General features: G+C 39.4%; 3 protein-coding genes across 4 annotated transcripts in view; 1 reads left to right on the top strand and 2 right to left on the bottom strand.

Annotated features, from left to right (window-relative positions):
- Positions 1-26,830, bottom strand: part of dph3 (diphthamide biosynthesis 3) — a 258,857-nt gene that overhangs the window by 30,807 nt on the left and 201,220 nt on the right. The window lies entirely within an intron of this gene.
- Positions 11,148-19,028, bottom strand: LOC141762669 (inhibin beta B chain). The gene is made up of 2 exons (XM_074626637.1): positions 18,045-19,028; positions 11,148-13,131 (listed from the first exon to the last, which is right to left on the bottom strand). Exons 1-2 carry the CDS (start codon positions 18,451-18,453, stop codon positions 12,356-12,358), a joined length of 1,185 nt encoding a protein of 394 aa, XP_074482738.1. The 5' UTR covers positions 18,454-19,028; the 3' UTR covers positions 11,148-12,355.
- On the top strand, positions 21,770-26,204 carry LOC141762670 (ras-related protein ralB-B-like). 2 transcript variants are annotated; one of them, XM_074626639.1, is made up of 6 exons: positions 21,770-21,916; positions 22,735-22,761; positions 23,805-23,961; positions 24,048-24,256; positions 24,345-24,519; positions 24,632-26,204. In XM_074626639.1, exons 3-6 carry the CDS (start codon positions 23,848-23,850, stop codon positions 24,737-24,739), a joined length of 606 nt encoding a protein of 201 aa, XP_074482740.1. In that variant the 5' UTR covers positions 21,770-21,916; positions 22,735-22,761; positions 23,805-23,847; the 3' UTR covers positions 24,740-26,204. The 2 variants fall into 2 exon arrangements, with proteins under 2 accessions (XP_074482740.1, XP_074482739.1); XM_074626638.1 differs by having other exon boundaries at positions 23,802-23,961.

The following is a 26,830-nucleotide window of genomic DNA, read 5'->3' as shown; positions in this document are numbered from 1 at the left end:
CTAAACAACCTAAACCATAACAAATAAAGTAAAGTTATATGTACATTAAATAACAGATATTAACTGTAAATGGAAAATTTATGTAATGTAATAAAACACAATGGAGGCAAAAAAATGGTAATAATAATAAATCCATTATTATTATTATAATAAGAAGAAGAAGAAGAAGAAAAAATAGGAAATATAAAATCTAAATATAATAAACTGAAAATAATAATAATGATAAGGAAATATAAATACATAAAAATAAATAAACTAATGAAATAAAAATTATAATTAAAAAATATATAAATTAATAAATATAAAATTAAAACATATAATAAATAAATAAAAAATTTAATTTAAAATATAACTGAGAATAATAATAATAACATTTAAATAAAAACAAATAAATAAATGAATTAATAAATTCACTCATCCTTTAGATTTTCTTTGAATCAAATCCTGTTTTTAATATTATTTATTGTTAAGCGTATCTTAAATTGGCTTTAATATTATTCCACACTGTCTCTAGGTGTTTTCAGACTAAATGTGAAGCAAATATTATTTTATTATCCTATCATTAGGATAATATTAGACGTCAGTGAGTGAAAATTGGTGCAAATTCACTTTAGTAGGAGGTGAAGACACGTCTGCTAGAGTTACAAATGTTTCAATATTTCCGCTTTCTTTGTCTGAATTCAACTTTAACAAATATTCATTAAATTAAATGATTCATTAAAGACATATTAATCATCAACTTTAGACTTTAGACTTCATGAAACGCCGCGAGAATTCAAAATAAAGTTCTTAACAAAGTTCTAAAGTACGGAAAGGGAAAGTTGACTTCCTGAATTCAACTTGATGTGTGCTCCGTTTTGGTAAAGGTCTGAGAGTTGTGAGCAGGAAGTAGGCAGTCACGGTTAAACGGCGTCCCCGTGTACGCCGTGTTTTCTTAAGCGAGTCATCGGGCCGGTTCCTGATGCTCTAATGCTTTTGGTATGCGTCTCCCTGACCTAGAAACAGGGATCAGCATCGGGTTTAATCAGGCAGCGTGCTCACTGTACTCTGTGAATGAGGCGCTCATTATTAGAGGTGCTGATGAGCGGCGGCGGCGGCGAGCGGGCGGGGGGGCGGGGGCGATGAATTCCTTCTTCACCATTAGATTAGACCAGCTCATGAATATTCATGAGGCCTGCTGCACGTCATTCTCATGAACCCTCGGCGGTATGAATATTCTAATGAGGCCCGGCTTCTTCTTCTTCTTCTGCTCCTCATGAATATTCACGGCGGGAGGACGCTGGTAAACGGCGGCGCACCGCGAGGGTCAGTTGGACGCAGTGATCCAGCAGCAGCTCCGGCTTAAACCAACCATCTGGAGCGTTTAGGGGGCACAATGTGCCACGCCCCACCCCCCCCCGGCCTCCGTTAGCTCCCCAAAAAACAGAAAGTACAACACCAATGACATCACTGACCGCCGATCACTGACCGCCGATCACTGACCGCCGATCTCTGACCGCCGATCACTGACCGCCGACGACCGCCGATCTCTGACCGCCGATCTCTGACCGCCGATCACTGACCGCCGATCTCTGACCGCCGATCACTGACCGCCGATCACTGACCGCCATCTTTAACAGACGCCATCACTCAATTGATCCTGAACAGGAAGTTGATCAGCTGATCAGACAAAACACCTTCTGAGGTTAAACTCTACCTGGTCCACATGATGACACGAGAAGAAGAAGACAGTTCAGTGGTGTGTTTGTGATAATTAGTGTCACAACAACTCTTCCATGTGTTGTCCTGACTAATCAGGGAGGAGTTGTTGTTGTTGTTGTTGATGATGACGATGACGGCTTCTTCAGCTGTTTTCAGACTCTGACTCATCCTGAAGCATCACTCTCTGTGGTGAGACGCCGCCGTGGTTCAGCGGCGAACCAAAGACCTGGGACACGGCGGGTGAAGAGGAATGCCTGAGGCGTGAGTCAGGAGGTATCTGAACAACAACAAGAAGCCGAGGAGGAAACCACCAACCAGACTGGGATCCACCCGTAACAACACCTGGTCGCTCTGAAGGAGGATGACCTGGATGACCTGCAGTTTGGTGCCACCAAACTCCAGCCAGTTTACTCTCTTCAGCCACCAAACTCCAGCCGACTCCAACGAGTTACCTCGTCAAAAATATGAAATGTAAGTCAAAATGTATGAAATATTAAGTCAAACTTATGAGATAGGAAGTCAAAATTATCATTTACTTCATCAAAAAGTATGAAATATAAATAAAATATATGAGATATTAATTCAAATTTATGATTTACTTAGTCAAAAATATGAAAAATAAGTCAAAATGTATGAAATATTAAGTCCAAATTGTGAGATATTAAGTTAAAACTATGAGATTTGAATTAAAATTTATGAGATGTTTATTCAAAATTATACAATATTAAGTCAAATGGAAAGTTAAAACTATGATATTAAATCAAAATGTTGGTTTACTTAGTCAAAAGTATGAAAAATAAGTCAAAATGTATGAAATATTAACATCGTAAGTTAGAAGTATGAGATAGAAAGTCAAAATGATGAGATATTAATTTAAAAGTAAGCAATATTAAGTCTAAATTCTTGTGTCATGTCAAGATGATGCTTTCTTTAGTCAAACTTACTATTTTAATTTTTTATCACGTCTAACGTTTCATCTATTTTTTGTATTTCCCTGACAGAACGTTCCCAGTCTGGAGTTACAGGAGGAGTCATTCAGATTATTTACATTTATTCTATTTGTATTATTGATTAATTTATTCATTGAAACCTGGAGAAACGGCAGCAGACTGATGAGATGAAGCCGAGGCATCGGGCGGTGGCGGCCGGTGCCTCGGGTAAAAGAAAACCTGCAGATGTAATGTGCATATTTTGATAAGTGCAGTGGAACATTCCAGTCATTCTGTGATGAGAGCGAGCAGCGGCGAGCGCCGACGCCACTCAAACTGACATCTTCTTCTCCTCTTCATCACGTCCTCATCACGGAGCTCCTTTCACGGAGTTTCCACTCGTCTGAAAGAAGAACTCACATGTGTTTATGTTTGTGTTTCAGACATGTGAGTTCAGCCACATTACAAGCAAATCACCCGAATACTTCCATTCAGCAGCACCGCAGTGGAAAACTACTCCGTTACCAGACGAGCTGTTAAACTGTAAACAATTAGCAGCGCTGATGGGGAAGTATGTCGGTTAAACATCTCCAGTTTCTGGGAAGGAACAAAACCAAGATGGAGACGGACAAAAACCAAGATGGACACGACCAAAATACCGAACTTGAGGCTTCAAAAAGTCTGTCCACAAACCAATGGGTGACATCACGGTGACTTCGTCTATATTTTTATGGTGGCGCTAGAGGAAACGTCAGAGGATCTCTGAAGTTATTACAACTCATCCTCAGAGGAACATGAATGTCTGAACCTCATTTCATCACAATCCGTCTAATAGTTGTTGTTGTTGTTGTTGTTGTTGTTGTTGTTGTTGTTGTTGTTGTTGATATTTCACCAAAAAAAACCAAATGTGAAGCTCATGTTGGCGCTACAGGAAGTCACCAGGATTCATCGTCTGGGCATCATGAGTGTCAATCCATTACATATTTGTGGAGTTATTTCAGTCTGGGCCGCAGCAGTGACCCGACCGAGCCAACCACTAATTGAATTAAATTACCGCTATTTCAAAAATATACATAAATACCGTGTTTGAGTACACGCAACTATTTGTTTTTCCACTAGAAATGTTGACCCAAACCACAACAGATCCGTGGAAAAGCTACTTAACATGCATGTTCTAGAAATAAAGATCCCAAACAGACCCAGTGAAATCCAAAGCGGAGGTTATTAAGACCGGATCTAGTGGACCTGTAAATACCTGCCACAGTGTGTGATTTAATGTTTCTGCCTGCTGTTGTGTTGTTAAACACCTCATGACGTGATGTGTTATCTCTATTATCTCTGCTGCCCTTTGGCACATTCCACCAACAGCTACTGTAACCCAGAATATAAAAACTTAGTCTTGGAAACACCGCGGCTCGACTCCTTCAGAACAAGACACATTTTTCAACACTGAGGGGACATTAGAGTGAGTTATGGTGCTTCATGACGGATAATAAGTGACCTTAAACCCTAAATTGAGAGACTAATAGCAGCTGTTGAGGAGAGAGAAACCTGTGCATTTGAAGAAAGGAGGAACTTCTAGGAATGCTCAATCCCAAAAGGTCATTCAGCGTTCGGAAATGAAACCTCTCCACATCTTGAATTCTACTCCGACGAATGAAAAATGAAAAGATTTTGATATCTACCTGTGCATGGCCTGGAAATTCCACAGTTTCCTCTGAGAGCACATCAACTTTCTCCTGATTATCCTCAGATGGAAAACCCCATCGTTATTCCCAATATTCTGTCTGGAGTTGACAGTAATGGGACTTCCAGCCAAGAGTTTTCCATAAGCATGCTGAGGCATCTAAAATCATTTATTCCACTGACCTACAAAGCAGCTTAGATAATCGTGAGTTCACTAAACTTCACACTAAATGTAAAGAAATAATCTGCACAACAAGACGTATCTTTGTGCAAACTAAAGACGTATCTTTGTGCAAACTAAAGACGTATCTTTGTGCAAACTAAAGACGTATCTTTGTGCAAACTAAAGACGTAACTTTGTGCAAACTAAAGATGTAACTTTGTGCAAACTAAAGACGTAACTTAAACTTAAGACGTAACTTTGTGCAAACTAAAGACGTAACTTTGAGCAAACTAAAGATGTAACTTTGTGCAAACTAAAGACGTAACTTTGTGCAAACTAAAGATGTAACTTTGTGCAAACTAAAGACGTAACTTAAACTTAAGACGTAACTTTGAGCAAACTAAAGATGTAACTTTGTGCAAACTAAAGACGTAACTTAAACTAAAGACGTAACTTTGTGCAAACTAAAGACGTAACTTTGAGCAAACTAAAGATGTAACTTTGTGCAAACTAAAGACGTAACTTTGAGCAAACTAAAGATGTAACTTTGTGCAAACTAAAGACGTAACTTAAACTTAAGACGTAACTTTGTGCAAACTAAAGACGTAACTTACACCAAAGACGTAACTTTGTAAAAACCAAAGATGTAACTTAAACTTAAGACGTAACTTTGTGCAAACTTTTGCGCAAACCAACGACGGAACTTTGTGCAAACTTTTGCGCAAATTTTTGGCCAAACTTTTGCGCAAACCAACGACATAACGTTGTGCAAACGTTTGCGCAAACCAAAGACGTAACGTTTTGCAAACTTTTGCGCAAACCAAAGACATAACGGTTGCAAAATTTTGCGCAAACCAACGACATAACGGTTGCAAACTTTTGCGCAAACCAAAGACGTAACTTAAACTTAAGACGTAACTTTGCGCAAACCAAAGACGTAACTTAAACTTAAGACATAACGTTGTGCAAACTTTTGCGCAAACCAACGACATAATGTTTTGCAAACTTTTGCGCAAACCAAAAACGTAACGTTTTGCAAACTTTTGCACAAACCAAAGACGTAACTTAAACCAAATTAAAACCTAAACTCATATTAAACCTGCCTCCATGTTGGACTCTCTAACATTCATCAATGTCAACAATTCAGATGCAACATTTTCCTGAAGTTGAACTCGACATGAAGCTCTGTGTGGATTTATTTTGCTTCTGTGAATGATTTCACAACAATAAATAGATTCTTAAATGCTTAACTTTTATATGAATTAACGTATTTCCATTGTCACAATGTTAATACAAAATGTACATCTTTTGCATTTAGATTTCTTTTAATTGCTCAGTAAGAAAATGTAATATATAATATAACATTTATTCAATATATCTGGTTGTATTTGTCATATCACAGTGCATTTCTGTGAAAGAAATGAATGTTCAGTCTTGTGGGCTCATCAATATGAAGTATGATGATTATTTCTAATGTGTTTTTCATTTTCAACTCTTCAACTCTGTCTGCAGATCCCATGTGATCAAGATGTGATGTTTGGAGGGGAATTACAGAGTGGAGACAGCCGAGCTGCCGTTTGCTTCCAGGCGACAGGTACTGTACCACTGAAGTGCACTGTAACTGTGTGATTGATGATCAATAACCCCACTCAGTCCTCAAACAAATTACATCTGCCACTCAATCCCATAAACCAGTCCCGAAAAAGCACATTGAGTCCTGCTCATGTCTGACAGCTCACCACGCTGTCAGACCACATAACTGTTTTAGGCTACAGGTACGTGTGTGTTAGTGTGTGTGTGTGTGTGTGTGTGTGTGTGTGTCACGGCGTGGCAGCGAGGCCTTCGGGCCTCCATTCATTAACATTCCTGTGTGTTTTGGTGAGCGACATGATAAAACAGCTCTCGTGTGTCACCTGACATCGCCACAAAGTCTGCTCTGTAATCGACTAAATCTCAACATCATTCCTCTCTGACACAACACGCTCGTCCCTCCTCCTTCAGCCTTTCAGACCACAGCTGAAGAATGTCTGCTCTCCGTGGCTCATCTTTGTTTTCAACATGTTCTTTACTAAACCACCACAGCTGGATGGGTCCTTCCTCCAGCTGCAGTTCCTCTAACGGACACTAGGTGATACCTCCTAACAGCCACTAGGTGATGGCTTCTAACAGCCGTGAGGACAGGACGTGGGCGATGACGATGGCTGGTGATGCTTCCATGAAAACTCAGACGTTAATAAGGAAAAACTCAACTTGCAATTTTGATGATTATCATCATCTTCATAATACAATAATATAAGAAAACGTTTAAGTCTACATCCGTCATTGTCAATTGCGTCCCGTTGTTGCCGCTTATATCCCGTTGTTGCCGCCTATGTCTTGTCTTCATCGTCTACGTCTTGAAATCATCGCCTACGTCTTGTCTTCATCGCCTACGTCTTGAAATCATCGCCTACGTCTTGTCTTCATCGCCTACGTCTTGTCTTCATCGTCTACGTCTTGTCTTCATCGTCTACGTCTTGTCTTCATCGCCTACGTCTTGAAATCATCGCCTACGTCTTGTCTTCATCGCCTACGTCTTGAAATCATCGCCTACGTCTTGTCTTCATCGCCTACGTCTTGTCTTCATCGTCTACGTCTTGTCTTCATCGTCTACGTCTTGTCTTCATCGTCTACGTCTTGAAATCATCGCCTACGTCTTGTCTTCATCGCCTACGTCTTGAAATCATCGCCTACGTCTTGTCTTCATCGTCTACGTCTTGTCTTCATCGCCTACGTCTTGTCTTCATCGTCTACGTCTTGTCTTCATCGCCTACGTCTTGTCTTCATCGTCTACGTCTTGTCTTCATCGTCTACGTCTTGTCTTCATCGCCTACGTCTTGTCTTCATCGCCTACGTCTTGAAATCATCGCCTACGTCTTGTCTTCATCGTCTACGTCTTGTCTTCATCACCTACGTCTTGTCTTCATCGTCTACGTCTTGTCTTCATCGCCTACGTCTTGTCTTCATCGTCTACGTCTTGTCTTCATCACCTACGTCTTGTCTTCATCGTCTACGTCTTGTCTTCATCACCTACCTCCTGTCGTTCTTCATAAACCAGAGTATTGGACACATTAAAATGTTGACCTGATGGTGGCGCTAGATGAAAAGTCAGAGGGTCTCCTAAGTTATTACAGTTCCTCTCCTGAGGGGAACGTTCTTCTTTATTTCAGTTTTCTCTAACTCCCTTATCCCTGTCTCCATGTCTCCATGTCTCCATGTCTCCATGTCTCCATGTCTCCATGTCTCCATGTCTCCATGTCTCATTGCTGACAGTCTGAATTGACTCATCAGCTGTCAGATTACCTTATTTATAATGGTGTAATCATACTGCAGGTTTCCTCCAGCGCTGCTCCTCTTGTAGTCGCTTGTCGTCTCAGTCATGAAGGGTGTGACCCCCAGAGGTCAAACACTTGACCCCTGAAGTCCTGCTGAGATTTGCTGAGGTATAATTAGGCCTGTTAAGAGCCTTTGTCCGGCTGAGTGGGCTCATATAGAGCTCTATAGGGGGGTCTGGTCTGACCCCCTGAAGTTACAGGCTCTTCAAAATAACATTTAAACAGCAAACAACTAATGAGGATAAATGTAGGGCTGTCAATCCATCAAAATACTCAATTGATTGAAAATGTACCTCAAAGTGAGATTTAGAACCCATTTACATTCACATATCTGGAGGTCAGAGGTCAAGGGACCCCTTTGAAAATGGACTTGACAGTTTTTTTTAACTCCTTCATGACCAGCTAGTCTGACATGGTTGGTACCGATGGATTCATCAGGTTTTATAGTTTCATATGATACCAGTATCGGACTTTTCTTCTAACTTTCTTACTGACATTTTCCAGACTTTTTTAGGACTTTTATTTCACTTTTTAGGGGCAATTTTTGGACATTTTTTAGACATTTTTTGGACATTTTTCAGATATTTTTCAGAAAGTATTTGTACAGTTTTTGGACCTTTTTAAAACATTTTTCAGACATTTTTGGGCCTGTTTTTTGAACAGTTTTCATACTTTTTTCTGATATTTTCCAGATATTGTTTTGGAACATTTTTCAGACATTTTTTCTACCAATTTTCAGAATTTTTTTTTTTTTTTTTAACTTTTTTTACACTTTTTTCGACAACATTTGAAAATTTGCCTATAATAAATAAAATTGAAATAATTAAATAATTAAACAATTAAACAATTAAAGAAATACATTTCTCAAAATGATAATATAATGGAATAAATATAGAATCTTAAATGACAGCCCAGTACAGTTAATATAAATATATTATAAATTGTAAATAACTAAGCTCTGGAGCTTTCAATCACTTTAAGGCCTTCTTCTCCATGTTGGTACATAACTTAATAATAATAATAATAATAATAATAATAATAACTTAACAGTAAATAACTAACAATCTGTAACTTTATTTTAAATTCATGCTTTAAGACAAATAATTTGAATTCAACCTGTTTTAAATAATAATTAAAAAATGTATATACATGTTTTTAATCAGTTTTGCCATCATGACTATTGAAAATGTTATTGCTTACGTCAAATGTCCTCTAACTGCTCCATAATATATATAGAATATTCTAATTCTATTATACGTCTTGAGTCGTCGTCACGTCATCTATACGTCTTATACTTTTCTGATGAAGATGTGATGTTAACTGAATGTTAAACATCCGTTGATAAGAAGGAACAACAACAATAATAATAATAAATCCATACGACTGGTTATAAGAAATTTATTTTCCAACAATAACAAAGAACAAAATATTTCAAAAAGCATATTCATATGTTACACCGACTGTACAGGGAATCAGATGGCAGGCGTGTGCTTTACTCTACGTGACTCTAACGAAGAAGAAGAAGAAAGAAAAACAAAAAGGAATATTTGAAGTAATTTGATGAAAAAATATGAAAAATAGAAAAAGAGATTAAGCTGATTATGGAGTGCTATTATACCCTGATACAGTGTTTAGGCCTCTTTACAACAACAGAAACATCTCTCCACAGATAAACCTCTTGGCCTCTTTGGTTCCATCATTTCATACATTTCAATTTTTGCTTCTATAAAAATAACTTTTATTCAATGGCAGTTTTTATTTTATCTTATTACGCAGCGCCCCAGTGCAAATACTCTAACGACCATTGAAGTGGTGGCGGCGGTGGAGCGTCGGACAGGAGGCGGGAAGAGGAACGCTAACGAGCTCTTTACGGTGTGAACCTGGTGAATGAGAGCATCACGCCGGTAACCTGGAAACAGCAAAGTGGCGTCAAAGTGACTGAAACTGTGTCTCCAAGTGTGTTTCGGTGTCGAACTGGGAGAATCCACTGGGACGCGTTCATTTAGACTCTATAAAATCACTGTTCATGCATCACATCTGGGTCAACGGTAGCCCCCGTTAGCCCCCGTTCGCCCCCGTTAGGCCCCGTTAGCCTCCTTTTGTGTTTCACAGGTTTTAATTGATAAAGGAAGGAATGACTGAATCTTTAAACGTTCCTCCATCACGTTACATAAAGTCGATTTCTGCTCTATTCCAAACAGAAATGGCAGCCCAAAGTGACTTTTACATCAGGTTTATTTCATATTTATTATATTATGTTATATACTCTGTAACAATGGTTCCCAACCTTTTTCTGGCTTACGTCTCGTAGGTTATATTAGTCTTTAGAGAGGTACTATTATCCAGTGAATTTCAAGAAAAAGCTTTAAAGATTGAAAGAATTTTGTGTTGCCAAAGAATATATTATATTCTAGGTTGGGAACCATTTCTATGGAAGCCCTGAGAGGCAAGCGAGAATTTTTAATTATTTTTTTCTCCTGTGTTTATGACTTAAAAAGTTCCTTTTTTTGTCTCTGAAACAGGGAAAAGAAATTAGGCTGATTTTTCTTAAAAAAAAAAAAAAAAAAGTTACAAACTTAACTTAACTTACAAAAATCAGCCTACATTTATTTTACAAATTTTTGGGAAATTATTAGAAATTATCGTGGCAAAAAACAATTTCCACCTGTTTTACAGTCATAAACAATTATTCTGTTTCTCCTGTGTTCATGACTTAAGAGCAGGTGGAATTTTTTGCCAGGATAATCTTTAAAATTTCCCTTTTTTTGGTCTGTGAAATAGGTAAAAAAAATTCAAAATTTTAGGCTGATTTTTTTTTTTTATTATTCTTTTTTTGCCTTTTATGAGAAAATAGGGGATTTTTTAATTTTTTTGTAAAAAAAAAAAAAAAGCAAACTTTCACCCTCACTTAGAAAAATCTGCCTAAAATTTTAAAATTCTAAAATTAAGGCTGATTTTTGGCTGATTTTTTGTGAAATATGTTTCTTTAAATTTCCTCCATTTTCCCTAAGAGGCAACTTAGAAAATTCAGCCTAAATTATTTTTTTATCTGTTTCACCGACAAAAAAGGAACTTAGAAAGATTATCCTGCCAAAAACAAATCCACCTGTTCTTACGTCAAACACAGGAGAGACATAGAATAATTCGATCAGATGTAGAAAATGGATTACCAGAAAAAAAAGAAAAAAATCTTGCTTGCCTTTCAGGGCTTCCGTACTTCGTTCTATAACAATGTATCAATATTTTTCATTACGCTACAAGATGAACAAAGAGTTGTGTCACTTCCTGCCGCCATCTTTGTTTGAAAATGCATAAAATCAACTTTATTTTGCAGCATATTTCTCCTAAAAACGACCTTATTCTAACGCAAAAACAAATACATTTAGAAAGAACCGTAATCTACCACCAGAAACAGAACCTCTTCCCGCCTCCAGGCCGAACCCGCCGCTGCTCGCCACACTTTGACATTTCAAGTATTGGTGATAGTTAGTCAGAAGAGCTTCAGTCCAGCTCGTCACGGGTAAATACTTTACATTGCATAGCTCATGCGGCACTTATTTCTTTTAGAAGGACTCATCAGGGCTCATCGTTTCAAGGCATTTCAATCTGCTAAGTGCTATCAAGGTGTGTGCGTCACTAAACTGAGCAACATGGCAACTTTTCACTTTCACCGACCGAGACGAGACTTTTTCATTTTGATCAACTGGAAGAAATCTGAAGGGTTTTATTACAACGTCCGAACAACAAGCAGAGAAATGTGAAGTCATCCCTGATATTCATGATTCCATCTTCAAGTGCTCGTCACCCACTGTTAGTTAGATAGCTGGTCTGTCTCCAGCTCCATCATGACGTCGACACTAAGAAGGGGTCTATTTGAGACCGGGAGTTTGAGGACGGGAGTTAATAATTTGAGGGAAATGTTTATCTAGATGGTTGATAAAAGTTAAAATACCAACAATGAAGATAACAGATGAGTTTCAGGTGCTTCACTTCACATCGTCTACCTTTTAGTGGAGAGGTTTGAAGTGCTGCACGTTGGTGGCTGATGTTTGAACATGAACGAGGCTGAATCACCCCCAACCTCGTGACCCACGTAAGGCTCCTCTGGAGACGTTTAAGGTCGGGTTTATGTTTCTACACATGAAGAGTTTAATCCCAAAACTTCTACACAAGTGGTACCTACTCTAACAATAGCAGGAAATCACATCGACCGATGTAAAGGCTCGTAGGTTTAGCAAACCAGATCCTCACTATCCGTCGAGATATTGAACGAAGAACGTCAAGAGATTGATTGTTTTCCAAAGATATTTAAAGATCTGGAAGAGAACTCTTCACGTCCCTTTGAAGGAATATAACCAAATATATCAACAAACATAAATATATATACAAGTTGTTTTGTGCAGGCATACATGAGGGGGTGTAGATACGTGTGCATGAGGTTGTGTGTGCGCATGTTTTCCATCGTCGTCCATAAATATTTCTATATTTCGTCAGTTAAATACTCAAGCGCAGCCGCACTCCTCCACGATCATGTTGGGAACGTCCCGCTTGACGATGTTGTACTCGTCGTCGAAGTAGAGCATGGACATGGTGCTGAGCTTGGTGGGGATGCAGCAGGAGTTCATGGAGCCCGGGCTCATCCCACGCATGCGGTACTGGTTCACCACCGCCGTGTGGAAGGACGACGCCGAGCCGGGGACGCCCGCCATGTAGGCCGGGCAGTTCCCCTCGCAGTAGTTCCCAAAGTAGCCCGACGGCGCGATGATCCAGTCGTTCCAGCCGATGAGCCGGAAGTCTATGTAGAACTGCTGGCGGCAGCACAGGCTGCTGCTGCCGTCGCACTCCAGCCCCCTCTTGCGGATCCGGTGCTTGCTGTCGGACTGCCTCGCCTGCACCACCAGGAAGGGCCGGTGGGACTCGTCGTTGCGGTTGAGCAGCACGGGGACGACTCCTTCCGCGTCGCAGCCCTCGCAGCGCACGTCCAGGTTCTGGCGCCGGTCGCCCTTCTCGAACACCAACCGCACGGCGTCCGTGAGCGTGAAGGTGTGCCAGCCGCTGCGCTTCAGCTCCAGGCGCTTCTCCACCAGGTTCCACTTGCTGCCGAGGCCGGGCTCCTGGTAGTACACCTTCACCGTCACCTTCCGCCTCGGGCGCACCTCCAACGGGGACGGCGCCAGCTTGAAGTAGAGCCAGAGGGTGGCCTGCGTCACGTAGAGGTGCTGGTTGCCCTCGCTGGAGATCAGGAAGAACAGGCTGGACTTGGACGTCACCATGTCATCTGGGGAAACACATCGGAGGGATTATTAATAAACACAACGAGACGTCGGACAACCAAAACACCGGAGGGGGGGGGGGGCTCTGGAACGGCCTCCTCTCAGTTCAGGGTGGCAGCACAGATCCTGCGGACTGTGACAGGAAGGCGTTGGGCGCTCGGCCCACTTGGCCTCCGAGTTGGCCCAAATATGAGGAGGAAGGGGGGGGCTTAAGAGAGCGCCGCACACAAAGGTTCAAAGACTTTGTGTTGAATGCTGCCTGAAAATGAGATCTTATGGAGCCTAACTGTCCTCACAATGAGGCCTGAGAGCTCGTCGCAGCGCCAGCAACAAACCGGGAGAATGAAGACGCAGCAAATAAAACCATTTACATGACATTAGCTGGTTCTCAGAAGTACCAGCGGACTGGACGTGGTCCCAGGCTTTTTATTTACCGACCATTTGTGAGACTGAGGCCTTTGGAAACAGAAATCTGAAATTCATTCTTTCACTTTCGTTTATTCCAGATTACATTTCTCAGTATCAACAAGTCAAGTGAGTCATTAGTATCAACAGTCTTTAGTCAAGTGAGTCATTAGTATCAACAGTCTTTAGTCAAGTGAGTCATTAGTATCGTCAGTCTTTAGTCAAGTGAGTCGTTAGTATCAACAGTCTTTAGTCAAGTGAGTCATTAGTATCGTCAGTCTTTAGTCAAGTGAGTCGTTAGTATCAACAGTCTTTAGTCAAGTGAGTCATTAGTATCGTCAGTCTTTAGTCAAGTGAGTCGTTAGTATCAACAGTCTTTAGTCAAGTGAGTCATTAGTATCGTCAGTCTTTAGTGAAGTGAGTCGTTAGTATCAACAGTCTTTAGTCAAGTGAGTCGTTAGTATCAACAGTCTTTAGTGAAGTGAGTCGTTAGTATTAACAGTCTTTAGTGAAGTGAGTCGTTAGTATTGCAGTCCCAGGAGTCCGGGAGTCGCTAGTATCGTCAGCTCCATGAGTCACATGACTCGTCATTATCGTCAGTCCCATGAGTCGCTATAGTCACATGACTCATTATCGTGAGTCGTTAGTCAGTGACGTTAACGTCAACCCCGACCGTTTCCTAAGCCAAACTAAGTGGTTGTGTTTCCTAAACCTAACTTCCTGTGAAAATGAAGGTTTATTTTGAAAGGACACTATGCGTGCGTTTATTGACACACCGTCCCTGGTTCGTGCGTCGGTCTCTGATGCCGAGGGGCGCTGACCAGGCGGCGCTATCTGACGCGTTGGGAGTGAGGTTGCAGGTTGCAGGTTGCAGGTTGCAGGTTGCAGGTTGCATTGGCGCCACAGAAATGGATTTTAAAGGGATCAAAGTTTGTTGGCGAGCATCACAGCGAGCGCTGTGCTTTCTTTTATAGCGAGCCTCCACATGCATTACCTCATCCATCACAGGACGAGGTAATCTCTGAGTCATGACTCAGCAGTTTGAGATCACACTGCTGCTGCAGATCAGAGCGCCCGGTTAATGGTTAAAGATGGTTAATTGACGGTTTGGGAGGGAACTCATCGGTCACAGACGAGCAGCTGCTTTGTCTGAGATGCTAATGAGGAGATTCCTCACATGACCTCCAGGACGAGATAAACTCAGGACGACCAAACACTCCCCGGCATCGCTCCGCTCGCTGTTCGGCAAATATTTAGGTCTTGATTTCTCTCTGGTGACGGCGATGTTTAGTGATTAATAACAGGCCGATAAATAAACCAGCGGTTGAGTAACACACTTCCGACAGAAGACCAATCTTCTGTGGAAATCTGTGGTTTAAAAACGCTGACACGACGCGGCTCACGGCATGAGGAAGTTACATCCATTGAAATGGAAAAAGAGGAAGTTGTTTAAGCATTTGAATAATGTTTTAAACAACTTCCTCCTTTTCCTTCATAACCAGGGAATGAGTCACAACATGCTGGATATCTGCAGGCTGACTGGAGGATTCTCATCTACACTTCCATTTACACTACAAACGATGAAGATCATTAAATGTGATTGAAAGCTCCACAGCAGCGTCTAAACTGACCTGGAGGGGTGGGATCAGATTTGATTGGTTTTAATGATTTTAATGATTTACCAAAAAATACAAAATAATATCTGTTAATAATAAATATAATAATAATAATAATAATAATAAAAATAATTAATAATAATGATAATGATAATAAAAGATTGTTTTTTGATCAAATTTCATTGGAAATCATTAAAAAAATACATAATATAAATGAATAATAAATATAATAATATAAAATAAATAAATACAATAAAAAGCAATAATAATTAAATATACATAATAATCAAAATTAAAAATATATATAATACTAATAAAAAACAACAACGATGGAGATTGTTTTGGTAAACTTGGAGCTAAATAGAAAGTTGGAATGGAGCTGTTAATTTGCACAGAAGACGCGTTCATGAACAGTCAGAATCTGGACGACAAACTGTGATGCAGTAAAATAACAAACCACCACCGTGCACTACCCTCACACACACACACACACACACACACACACACACACACACACACAGTGAATAGTAAGGGGCTGCCAGGCTGCAGAGTTCAGCTCGTCAATCTGCATTCAGGCTGCACGACGGCCGACACAAAAGCTGTGACCTTATACTGAGGGGACTGATTCACAGCGCCGCCATCACACACACACACACACACTGGATGTGGAGGCATGTGCACGCCAACGCAGACACTCACAGTTGAGAAAACACACATAAAGACGTGACAGAGACACTCTGACATCATGTTCAGCGTTAAGCTGCTGATGTGGAAACCAGATGTTTCAGACACACGTGGGCGAAGCAGGTGGCGTCGTTGATCATTCTCAGCTCCTCTCAGAGTAAAGAAGTGTTCCTCTGAGCCGCCGCCTTGTCGCCGTGCCACGTCCCCGCTGACAGCCGCTCAGCGCCGGCCAACGCGGGCCAACTGGCAGGCGCACGGCGGCGAGGTGGAAGGTCTACAGAGGGAAACATTCGGAGACTAAAAGGCTCTCAGCGGGGATGCTGAGCTGTTTATGTTTGCTTCTAGGAAAGTGAACACAACACCGGGGCGGACGCCAGGAGTCCCAGATGTCCAACTCACTGTGCAGCACGTGAACGCAGCGTTAAAAACTAAATCAGCTCTCCATCCACCAAACTACACTCAATCTAGATGATGAAACTAGATGTTAAATTAGATGAAATCAGCTCCAGCTGCTGCAGATGTTTGTCTGTCTGAGTGTAAATAAATATATATGAATGCAGCTTCTGGGAGCTGATCTCTCTGTCATGCAGGTAGCAGCTGCAGCAGTCTCTGCTTTTATTTTGGCGGGTTTTCAAGCCCCTGTATCAACATCTGTTCAACATCAGCATATCCTCTGGGTTGTTTCTCATTCAGCCAGTATATAAAGATAATCACACAGTTTCAACAAGTGTCCTGCCTCCTTTTTATGGAGCTGCAGAGTCTCATAAAGACTCCAGATTGATGCCACTTGTTCCAGTCTGGATGCTGCGTGTTTTAAAGATAAGCAGCTCCTGCATCAGATGCATTCATCATCCTTCAAAGACTCACTGTCAAACAACCTTCTAGACTGGGTTTACTAAAATAAGCAGAACAATGAGTGGAGTTTGGTTGATACTCTACACTTATAAAACACATTACCAGATGATCTTTTAGAGACTTTTATATTTCTTATAGTATCGCTGAAGCTTTCCTTTAATATTCATGTATGACTTACAGTTTTTAAGGCACTTTACTGTGTTTTTGTGCCTTTAATCGTCCTTAAAAACGGTTGATTTCCAATGGGAGTTTGGTGGATATTTTGTTTTCCAAGTGAGGAAACCACTGCCTCCTTTTTATGGAGCTGCCGAGTCTAATAAAGACACATCTAACTGTAGACTCCAGACATGTTAAATGTAAGTTTTTGCCACTTTAGCAGCCTGGATGCTGAGTGTTTTAGAGGTAAGCAGCTCCTGCCTCAGCTGTCCCTGCAGGATGCTTTACTGCAGACAAAGTCATGCTTCTTTCTCTAAAAACAGCAGCAAAAATCTACCAGAATTTCACATTTTTCCATAAAAAATGATTATCATTATAAGCAATTATTTATTTTGTATTATTTTTATTTTATGTATCTATTATTATTTTTGATGATATTTATTTATTATTATTATATTTAATTGTGTTAATTTATATTCTTAGGTAATTCTTTTGTTAATAATTTACAATGCATATCTTGGGTGGTGTTTATTTTATTAATTTTATTAATTTATTATTATTTATTTATTTAGTTTTATTTTATTTATTTGTATTTTATTAATTTTTAATTTATATTATTATAAATAAGTTGCTTTTTGTGGTTTATTCTAAGAAACTGAGTGAAATCAGGTGGAACTTTGTTGTTATATGTCAGATTTGTTTCATTATTTTATTTTATGTATCTATTATTATTTTTGATGGTATTTATTTATTATTATTATATTTAATTTATTTATTATTATTTATTTGTATTTTATTAATTTTTAAATTTATATTATTATAAATAAGTTGCTTTTTGTGGTTTATTCTAAGAACACACGATGAATCTGAGTTACCTCGTCAAAAGTATGAAATGTAAGTCAAAATGTATGAAATATTAAGTCAAACTTATGATATAGGGAGTCAAAATTATGATTTACTTCCTCAAAAAGTATGAAATATAAATCAAATTTATGAAATATTAAGTGAAATTTATATTGTAGTAAGTCGAAATGTATGAGATATTAAATCAAAATTATGATTTACTTAGTCAAAAGTATGAAAAATAAGTCAAAATGTATGAAATATTAACATAGTAAGTATAGAAGGTGAAATCAGGTGGGACTTTGTCGTTATATATCAGATTTGTGTCATTAAAAACTTTAAGTGTCTCCATCACGCACCTTTCTCTGCGAAGCTGATGATCTCGGAGCTCTCCTCCAGCAGGTCGTTGCTCATCGGGTGTCCGTCCATGTTGGGGATCTCCATCCTGCCGTCCTCCCGCAGCTTCCCGGCGTGCAGCTTCCGCAGCGCTGTCACCATGGCCGCCTTGGACACCACCGGGTGCGTGATGTTGGGTCTCTCTCGCATCTGCAGCCGGCTCAGGATGTGCCTCTTCACCGCCTCCATGAAGTCCACGTTCAGCCGGCCAGACTCCGGCTCCTCCGGCTGCACCACGCCGCAGGACGCGCAGGTATCCCGGGACGACGTGAGCGCCTCCTCCGCCTCGGTGCTGGAGCTGGAGGTGGAGGAGATGGAGATGGAGAGGACGCAAGCCACGAGGAGAGCCAGTCGGAGGAGACAGCTACTCATTTTCTGTTCGAGGAGTTGTAGAATCACTTTTTTTTTGTCTCTTTTAGTCAGAGTTAAACACGCAACAGGAGCTCAGTCCAGAGCTGCCTCCATGCGTAAAGACGCACCAGTCACTTTACTCCCATCCAGTCCAGCAGACAGTAGGGATTCCAGTCCAGCAGACAGCAGGTTTATTACATCGTTATATTCATGCATGTCTTTGCTCATTCCTCTTTATTCCTCTTTATTCCTCTTTAGTCCTCTTTATTCCTCTTTATTTAACGCAGCAGGAGCAGCTTCACACCAACATCACACATGCTTTCATTAATCCAAAAAAACCGAGAAGAAGAATCCAACCTGAACAAGTTCACTCCATCATCATCATCTTCCTGTCTGTGTATCCTCTAGATGTGGTTATTAGATCCAGTGAGGTGCTGCTGCCGGAGTGCCGCTGCGCAATGAAGAAGAAGAAGATGATGAAGGTGGTGGTGGTGATGAGGAGGAAGAGGAAGAGGAGGAGGAGGAGGAGAAGAGGGAGGTGAGCCAGAGAGCGCACCGAGCAGCGTTTCCATTCTGCCGTCTGGAGCCGCCACACAGAGACAACTCTTTATATATCAGGGGTCAAAACCAGGGGGGCGGGTTTAGCGAGCGAGGGGGGCGGGGTTAGTAGTAGTAATAATAATAATAATAATAATAATAATAATAATAATTATTATTATTATTATTATTAGTAGTAGTAGTAGTAATAATAATAATAATAATAATAATAATAATAATTATTATTATTATTATTATTATTATTAATAATAATAATAATAATAATAATAGTAATAATTCTAATAATAAGGGACTATTAACCAAACTAATACAGGCTTTTATCACCATTAAAGTACACACTTTATGTACTGTTGTACTGCAGTTTATTCAGAGTACTACTGCAGAATACTGAAGACTTATTGCTGAAGAAGTATTCAGATACTTTTTATTTTTTATTTTTTTATTTAAGGTTAAAGGAATACATACACACATTTGAAACACACAAGCATAAGAAAAAGAAAAGAAATGTCTGACTCTTCAGTCACATTGTCTGAGTCTTCAGATACTTTGCAGCTCCTGCATTCAACATATTACATAAAAGTACAAAAACATCATCAGGAAAATGTATTTATTCAACTTTTATGTAACTTTAATCATCCTTAAAAACGGTTATTTTCCAATAGGAGTTTGGTGGACTTTGATATGTCGTTCTTCTGCTGGATTCAACGGAGGAAACGACTCCGGACGTGTTAAATGTACGTTCTTTTCTGATAAATTGATGCCACTTTTTCCAGTCTGGATGCTGCGTGTTTAAAGATTAGCAGCTCCTGCATCAGATGCATTCATCGTCCTTCAAAGACTAACTGTCAAACAACCTTCTAGACTGGGTTTACTAAAATAAGCAGAACAATGAGTGAAGTTTGGTTGACACTTTGAAACCAGAGGATCTCTTGTTCTCTTCCATGTATTGCTTTATATATAAAATATGAATATGCAAAGTAACTATAGAGGTCAGATAAAATCTTTATTCCATTTATTAAACTTTGGTGGACTCTGATATTTTGCTCTCGGGCCGGATTCGAGTGAGGAAACGACCGAATTACACAGATATATGATGGGATTTAATTTGTGTGTGGAGACGTGACCAAAACTATGCATGTGATTGTTGAAGATAAATTTAGAGACAAATGTAACATTAAATGGATAAAATGTAAAATATAAAAGTCTGTAATTACTGCAGGAGATGACTAATAATAATAATCACTGCAGTATTTCAGCTCCTTAAAAAGCTCAAAAAGACGTCAACGTATGTAAATATAGCAGGACGCGGCGACAACAACATTTGTTAGTTAAAAACTCTGAAACCAAATGAGACGTCCGGACATACAGAGCCGGGGTGACCTTTGACCTCTCAACTGCTGATTATCATAAGGCCAAAACAAGCTGCGGTGGAACAACATGTGATCCTGCTTTTATTAAAAAATCACTCTGATTCATTACACGTGTTGTTTTGTTTAAATCCTCTGAGATCTGAAACAGATATGTGCGCTTTAATTCAGGGAGAAATATGCAAAATGATGTTTTATGACCTTTAAATCAACTCAAAGGTCCTTTAAAGGTTTAATGTTGATGGTTTTACTTCATTAGAGGCAGATAAAGACCAGACTCTGTTTGATCAGTGATGAAATCACGCCATCTTTGGTCCAAACACTGGAACTACATGGAGCTGCTTTATAACCTGTAATAATTACCATATATTGTATTATATTTTATCATTTTTAAATGTCATTCTGAATACTATTTTTTTAAAATTGTAGTTTAATGTATCAAGGTATTTTTTTATTATTTCTTTTTTTATTATTTTTTTTTATTATTATTTTTTTTCCACAAACAAATACAAAAAAGTATATAAATATTTTAAAAAGTATGGTATTAAAAATAAACAAAAATAAAACAAAGCAATGTGAGACAAATAAATATTCTAAATGAGTTGAAAATTACACAATTATAATAATAATACTAAAATAAATAAATAGATTTTAAGGACTACAAGGAATTTTGTGACATCACTTCCTGTTACTGTTCTGAGATATATATATATATATATATATATATATATATATATATATATATATATATATGTACAATTTTGTACACAAATGTACATAAATAAATTTTTTATTTTTATTAAATTATTTATTTATTTTTTAATACTATTGAAAAAAAATGTGGTTGGTTTAATGTATTAATGTATATATATATATATATATATATATATATATATATATATATATGTATTAATGTATATATATATATATATATATATATATATACATTTTTTAGTTTGTTTTTTTTACACAATTTTATTTAGCAAAAACTACACAAAAAGTATATAATTATTTATTTTTAAATAAGATTAAAATAAAATAAAATAACGCATTGCATTGTGAGAGATAAATGAGTTGAAAAATAAATAGATAGAATAATACTAAAATAAATAGAGTTTAAGGACTACAAGGAATTTCTTGACGTCACATCCTGTTACTGTTATCTGAGATAGAAGAAAGGGTAAGAGGTATCACTCTGTGTCTGTTTTCCAGCTCATCATTCCAGGAGCTGTATTTGAAAAAGCCGTATTTTAACAGCATTTGATGGAAGATATAGTGTTGATATAAATCACATAATATAAGAAAGTGTTCGTTCGTATAGTTTGTTTTATAAGTGTTATTTGTGGCTATATTTCATGGGATCACTTGTAACGGCCAGCTGTTTCTCGCTCCGTTTTTGACCTCCAGAGTGACTCCTCCTGTCGTGATTACACGATCTCCGGCTGCAGTCCGTGTAGAAGGCGGCGGCTCGAGCGGCTCCGGTTAAACTTGTTAAAAGTTCCACTTTGTGTCGGTTTATGGCGGATTTCTTACCGAACACCGGGGAAACACGTTAGCGGGTGAGTTGCGTGACTCTTTCTGCGTTGTTTGAGCCATCTTTACGTTTTCTACGTCACGTTTTAACGTCGTTTTTCTCTGAAAGCGCTATCAGCTAGCTATCTGTGTTGTGAGTGACAGTCCGAGCAGCCAATAGGAAGCGAGGAAGGGTTGAGCAGGAGCCAATCAGAGAGCAGCCAGGGGGCGGGGCTTAGTGAGAGCTGTTGGTCAGCTGGTTGAGACAGAGAGGAACAGGATTAGAGTTCCTCTTTCACTGCAGAAACAACCTCTGTTGGCTTATTTCTTATTTATTTAAACAGCTGAGGTTAGGTAAAGTGTCTCACTGTTATTCATCACATCCTGATGGTTAATAGAAGACATATAATGAGTTTCCAGCCCTCATGTAGGTGTCCTCAGCCTGCATGGAGCTGGAAGGTCACACAGCCACTTCACTGTTTACTGATAACACTGAGTACTGCATGCATATACTATTACCACCAAGTACTGCATTCATGTACTATTACTGATACCAAACACTGCATGCATGTACTATTACCACCAAGTACTGCATTCATGTACTGCATTCATGTACTATTACTGATACCAAACACTGCATGCATGTACTATTACCACCAAGTACTGCATTCATGTACTGCATTCATGTACTATTACTGATACCAAACACTGCATGCATGTACTATTACCACCAAACACTGCAGTACAAGTACTCCACTACGAGTAAAGATACTGCATACTGAAGGAAAAGTATTCAAAATTGAGATTATTGTTGTTAACATGGATCAGATGATAATCTATAGATTATTATTTTATTTTATTACAGGTCTGTTTCAGAGGATTTAAAGGTTTGGTGAGTAGTTTATATTTTTATAAATATTTACATTTATTTACATTTTATATCGAGGTCATTTTAAGTATTTTTAATCGTGCATGTTAGACAGTATTTTTAATATTTAACTGGTGTTTGTATATATTTTGTATCTTTCATCCTGTTCCTGCTGGTCTCTGCTGGTCTCTGCTGGTCCCTGCTGGTCTCTACTGGTCCCTGCTGGTCTCTGCTGGTCTCTGCTGGTCTCTGCTGGTCTCTACTGGTCCCTGCTGGTCTCTGCTGGTCTCTGCTGGTCTCTACTGGTCTCTGCTGGTCCCTGCTGGTCCCTGCTGGTCTCTGCTGGTCCCTGCTGGTCCCTGCTGGTCTCTGCTGGTCCCTGCTGGTCTCTGCTGGTCTCTACTGGTCTCTGCTGGTCTCTGCTGGTCTCTACTGGTCCCTGCTGGTCTCTGCTGGTCTCTGCTGGTCTCTGCTGGTCTCTACTGGTCTCTACTGGTCTCTGCTGGTCCCTGCTGGTCTCTGCTGGTCTCTGCTGGTCTCTGCTGGTCTCTGCTGGTCCCTGCTGGTCCCTGCTGGTCTCTACTGGTCCCTGCTGGTCTCTGCTGGTCTCTACTGGTCCCTGCTGGTCTCTGCTGGTCCCTACTGGTCTCTACCTATCCGTGTTGGTCTCTTCTGGTCCCTGCTGGTCTCTCCCTCTCTCTGCTGGTCTCTCCCTCTCTCTGCTGGTCTCTACCGCTCTCTTCTGGTCCCTGCTGGTCTCTACCTCTCTCTGCTGGTCTCTACTGGTCTCTACTGGTCTCTGCTGGTCTCTGCTGGTCTCTACCTCTCTCTGCTGGTCTCTACCTCTCCCTGCTGGTCTTTACCTCTCCCTGCTGGTCTCTGCTGGTCTCTGCTGGTCTCTACCTCTCCCTGCTGGTCTTTACCTCTCCCTGCTGGTCTCTGCTGGTCCCTGCTGGTCTCTACCTCTCTCTGCTGGTCTCTACCTCTCCCTGCTGGTCTTTACCTCTCTCTTCTGGTCCCTACTGGTCTGTTCTGGTCTCTGCCGATCCCTGCTGGTCTCCCAGTAGCCAGGCGGAGCTGTGAGTCTCTGGACTGAGCCAGACCGGAGTCATGGCGTCCGGTAAGAACAAGAACCAGACGTCCCTGGCCCTCCATAAGGTGATCATGGTGGGCAGCGGCGGCGTTGGGAAGTCCGCCCTCACGCTGCAGTTCATGTACGACGAGGTGAGACCTCCGCACTACATTACCCATGATCCCTCGCTGCCTCTACTTCCTGTCCCATCACCCCCCTCTCCTCAATGCTCCAACAGTTCGTGGAGGACTACGAGCCCACCAAGGCCGACAGCTACAGGAAGAAGGTGGTCCTGGACGGCGAGGACGTCCAGATCGACATCCTGGACACGGCGGGTCAGGAGGACTACGCCGCCATCAGGGACAACTACTTCCGCAGCGGCGAGGGCTTCCTGCTGCTGTTCTCCATCACGGAGCACGAGTCCTTCACGGCCACGTCGGAGTTCAGGTCTGGGTCTTACTTCATGATAAACACTGGACCGGGGTCCTTTTATAAAGCAGCTGTTTTAGTAAAACGCTCTGTGTTTGTGCGTCAGGGAGCAGATCCTGCGGGTGAAGGAGGAGGAGGCCATCCCTCTGCTGCTGGTGGGGAACAAGTCGGACCTGGAGGAGCGGCGGCAGGTGTCTGCCGACGAGGCCACGGCGAAGGCCGGCGAGTGGGGGGTTCAGTACGTGGAGACGTCGGCCAAGACGAGAGCCAACGTCGACAAGGTAACTCAATAAGGTTGGAAAGTGACATTTAATTCCGTGTCGAGGCGAGACGTTTCTGCCTCCAGCCGCCACACTGGATTTACCTCCACTAACGTCTCCTCTTCATCTCCAGGTGTTCTTCGACCTGATGCGGGAGGTCCGTAAGAAGAAGATGGCGGAGAGCAAAGACAAAAACGGGCCGAGCGGGAAGAAGAAGAAGAAGCACTGCTGCCTCCTCTAACTTCAGCCTGACGAGGTGACAAAGAGCCAAAAAAGCAGAACCAGAACCAGTCAGACGGACTGAACCAGACACAAACTGATGCACCAACACTCTACATGTATAAAACCCACATCTCACTCCCACTTATTATATATCTGTCTGTTTGTTTAAGAGCTGCTTCCTCTTTATGTACAGAGGAGTCCCAGTGTGGACGCTTCAGGAGTATGAGCTTAAACCAACGGGTCATTTCTTTACATCAGACGTCTGAAGCTGCAGCAACTCAATGAAAAGAAAATTATCTACAATCATTTAAGACACTTTTTAAAGCAGATAAATTTCAGGTTGCAGTTTCTCAAAAATGAGGATTTGTCCTCCTGTTTCTGTGACGTATTATAGCAAATTAAATATCGCTTTGTTTTAGAGAAAACAAGCAATTTAATTATGGAGGACGGAACCTGCCAAAATAAAAAATAAATAAATGCTTAAACACATAAATAAATTAATACATCTAAAAATAAATATAAAATATAAATAAATGCAAAAATAAATAATCAAATAAAAAATAAATGCAAAAATATATTAATTAATTGAAAAAAATAATTTAAATAAATAAATAGAAATACATGAAAAAATAAATTGAAAAATTCATCAAAATAAATACATAAATAAATAAAAGTGGAAATTAAACAGAAGAGTAAATAAATTAATACAAAGGTAAACAAATTAAAACACAAATAAATATAAATTCACATTTTACCAATAAATTAATGACTACATTTATTTTTAATATTATTTTTGACACTTTTAATGCCATAATTATTTTATTTTTTGAACCATATTACATTAAAAAACAACAACATGACAAACAAACAATTAATGCCATAGTTATTTATCAAGTCATTTATTTATTTATTGATGATTTTGGCAGGTTTCCGCCTCCATATGGGTATCTTCCACTACTTGTTGACGTTTCATAGACGAGAGGATTAATAGAGAAGAGTAGTCATTAGAGAAGAGTAATGATTGGTGGATTAATTAGAGATGATAAAAGTGACGTCTCCGTACTGTGTACAGTACATGTGTACAGAATAGTTGATGATTAATTAACTGATTAATGAACTAATTGATGAATGGTTGCAGCTCCAGTTAAACACCGTTAGAGTCGAGCTGGTGGAGCGTTTAGCCTCAACGTCCAACTAACCGGATGTTTATCGACGTGAAACGTGTCCGTATACTTGTGTCAACATTCTGTAATCTCTAACTGGACCTGTAACCACAGAAGAAGAAGAAGAAGGAGGAGATTTAGTGCCTTAAACATGTTTCCCATGATGCATCACTATCACACTTCCACACACTCCTTTTTGTATAAAGCTTTATTCCTCTGAACACGTGTATAATTATTATTAATAATAATAATAATGGAGTTTAAAGGGAACCAGACTTGTCAAACTCATTTCTATTTCATAATAAAAGAACTGATTGATCACTTTCTTTATTATATATATATTATTATGCATAAAAACACCAGTTTAAATCATATAATACATGTTAAAAAGAGTCACACTATTTGCCAAATGAATAACAAATTAAAGGAAAGAAGGGTTTTATTTATTTATGTACTGGTCTGTAATCATTTTCAATACGTTTTTTGTAAAAGAAAAATGTAATTTAGTGTTTTCAATCAGTTAGTGAGCTGAACATTCAACATATATAGAGAATAAAGTATCTTAAAATAAATGAATAATAAATTACTCTTTATTTGGGAGTTTTTCATTCAAAGAAATTATAATTTTCCCTAAAAAAAATTTCACAAAAGTATATGTTTATGCCTAGAAAATATAAATAAAATCACAGAAAATAAAGCATCTCTTTATAATACAGGGCTGTATTTATGCTATTTATTTATTGAAATTTAAGCATTAAAATGATGAAATTTACCAGAATTATTGTTTGAATCAAAGTTCTTAAAAATACATAAACATTTAAATATTTATATAAATATATATATATAATTATTAAAAATATATATTTAAAAAAACCTTAACTCATTTAAATAAGTTATAATTAAATTAAAAATAGCATTATTTAGATTAAAAAAATAAACAATCTCAA

Source organism: Sebastes fasciatus, chromosome 24 (genome assembly GCF_043250625.1).
Source record: "Sebastes fasciatus isolate fSebFas1 chromosome 24, fSebFas1.pri, whole genome shotgun sequence".
Taxonomy (NCBI): domain Eukaryota; kingdom Metazoa; phylum Chordata; class Actinopteri; order Perciformes; family Sebastidae; genus Sebastes; species Sebastes fasciatus.
Note: the sequence above shows the minus strand (reverse complement) of the source record. Positions and strands in the feature narration are given on the sequence as shown.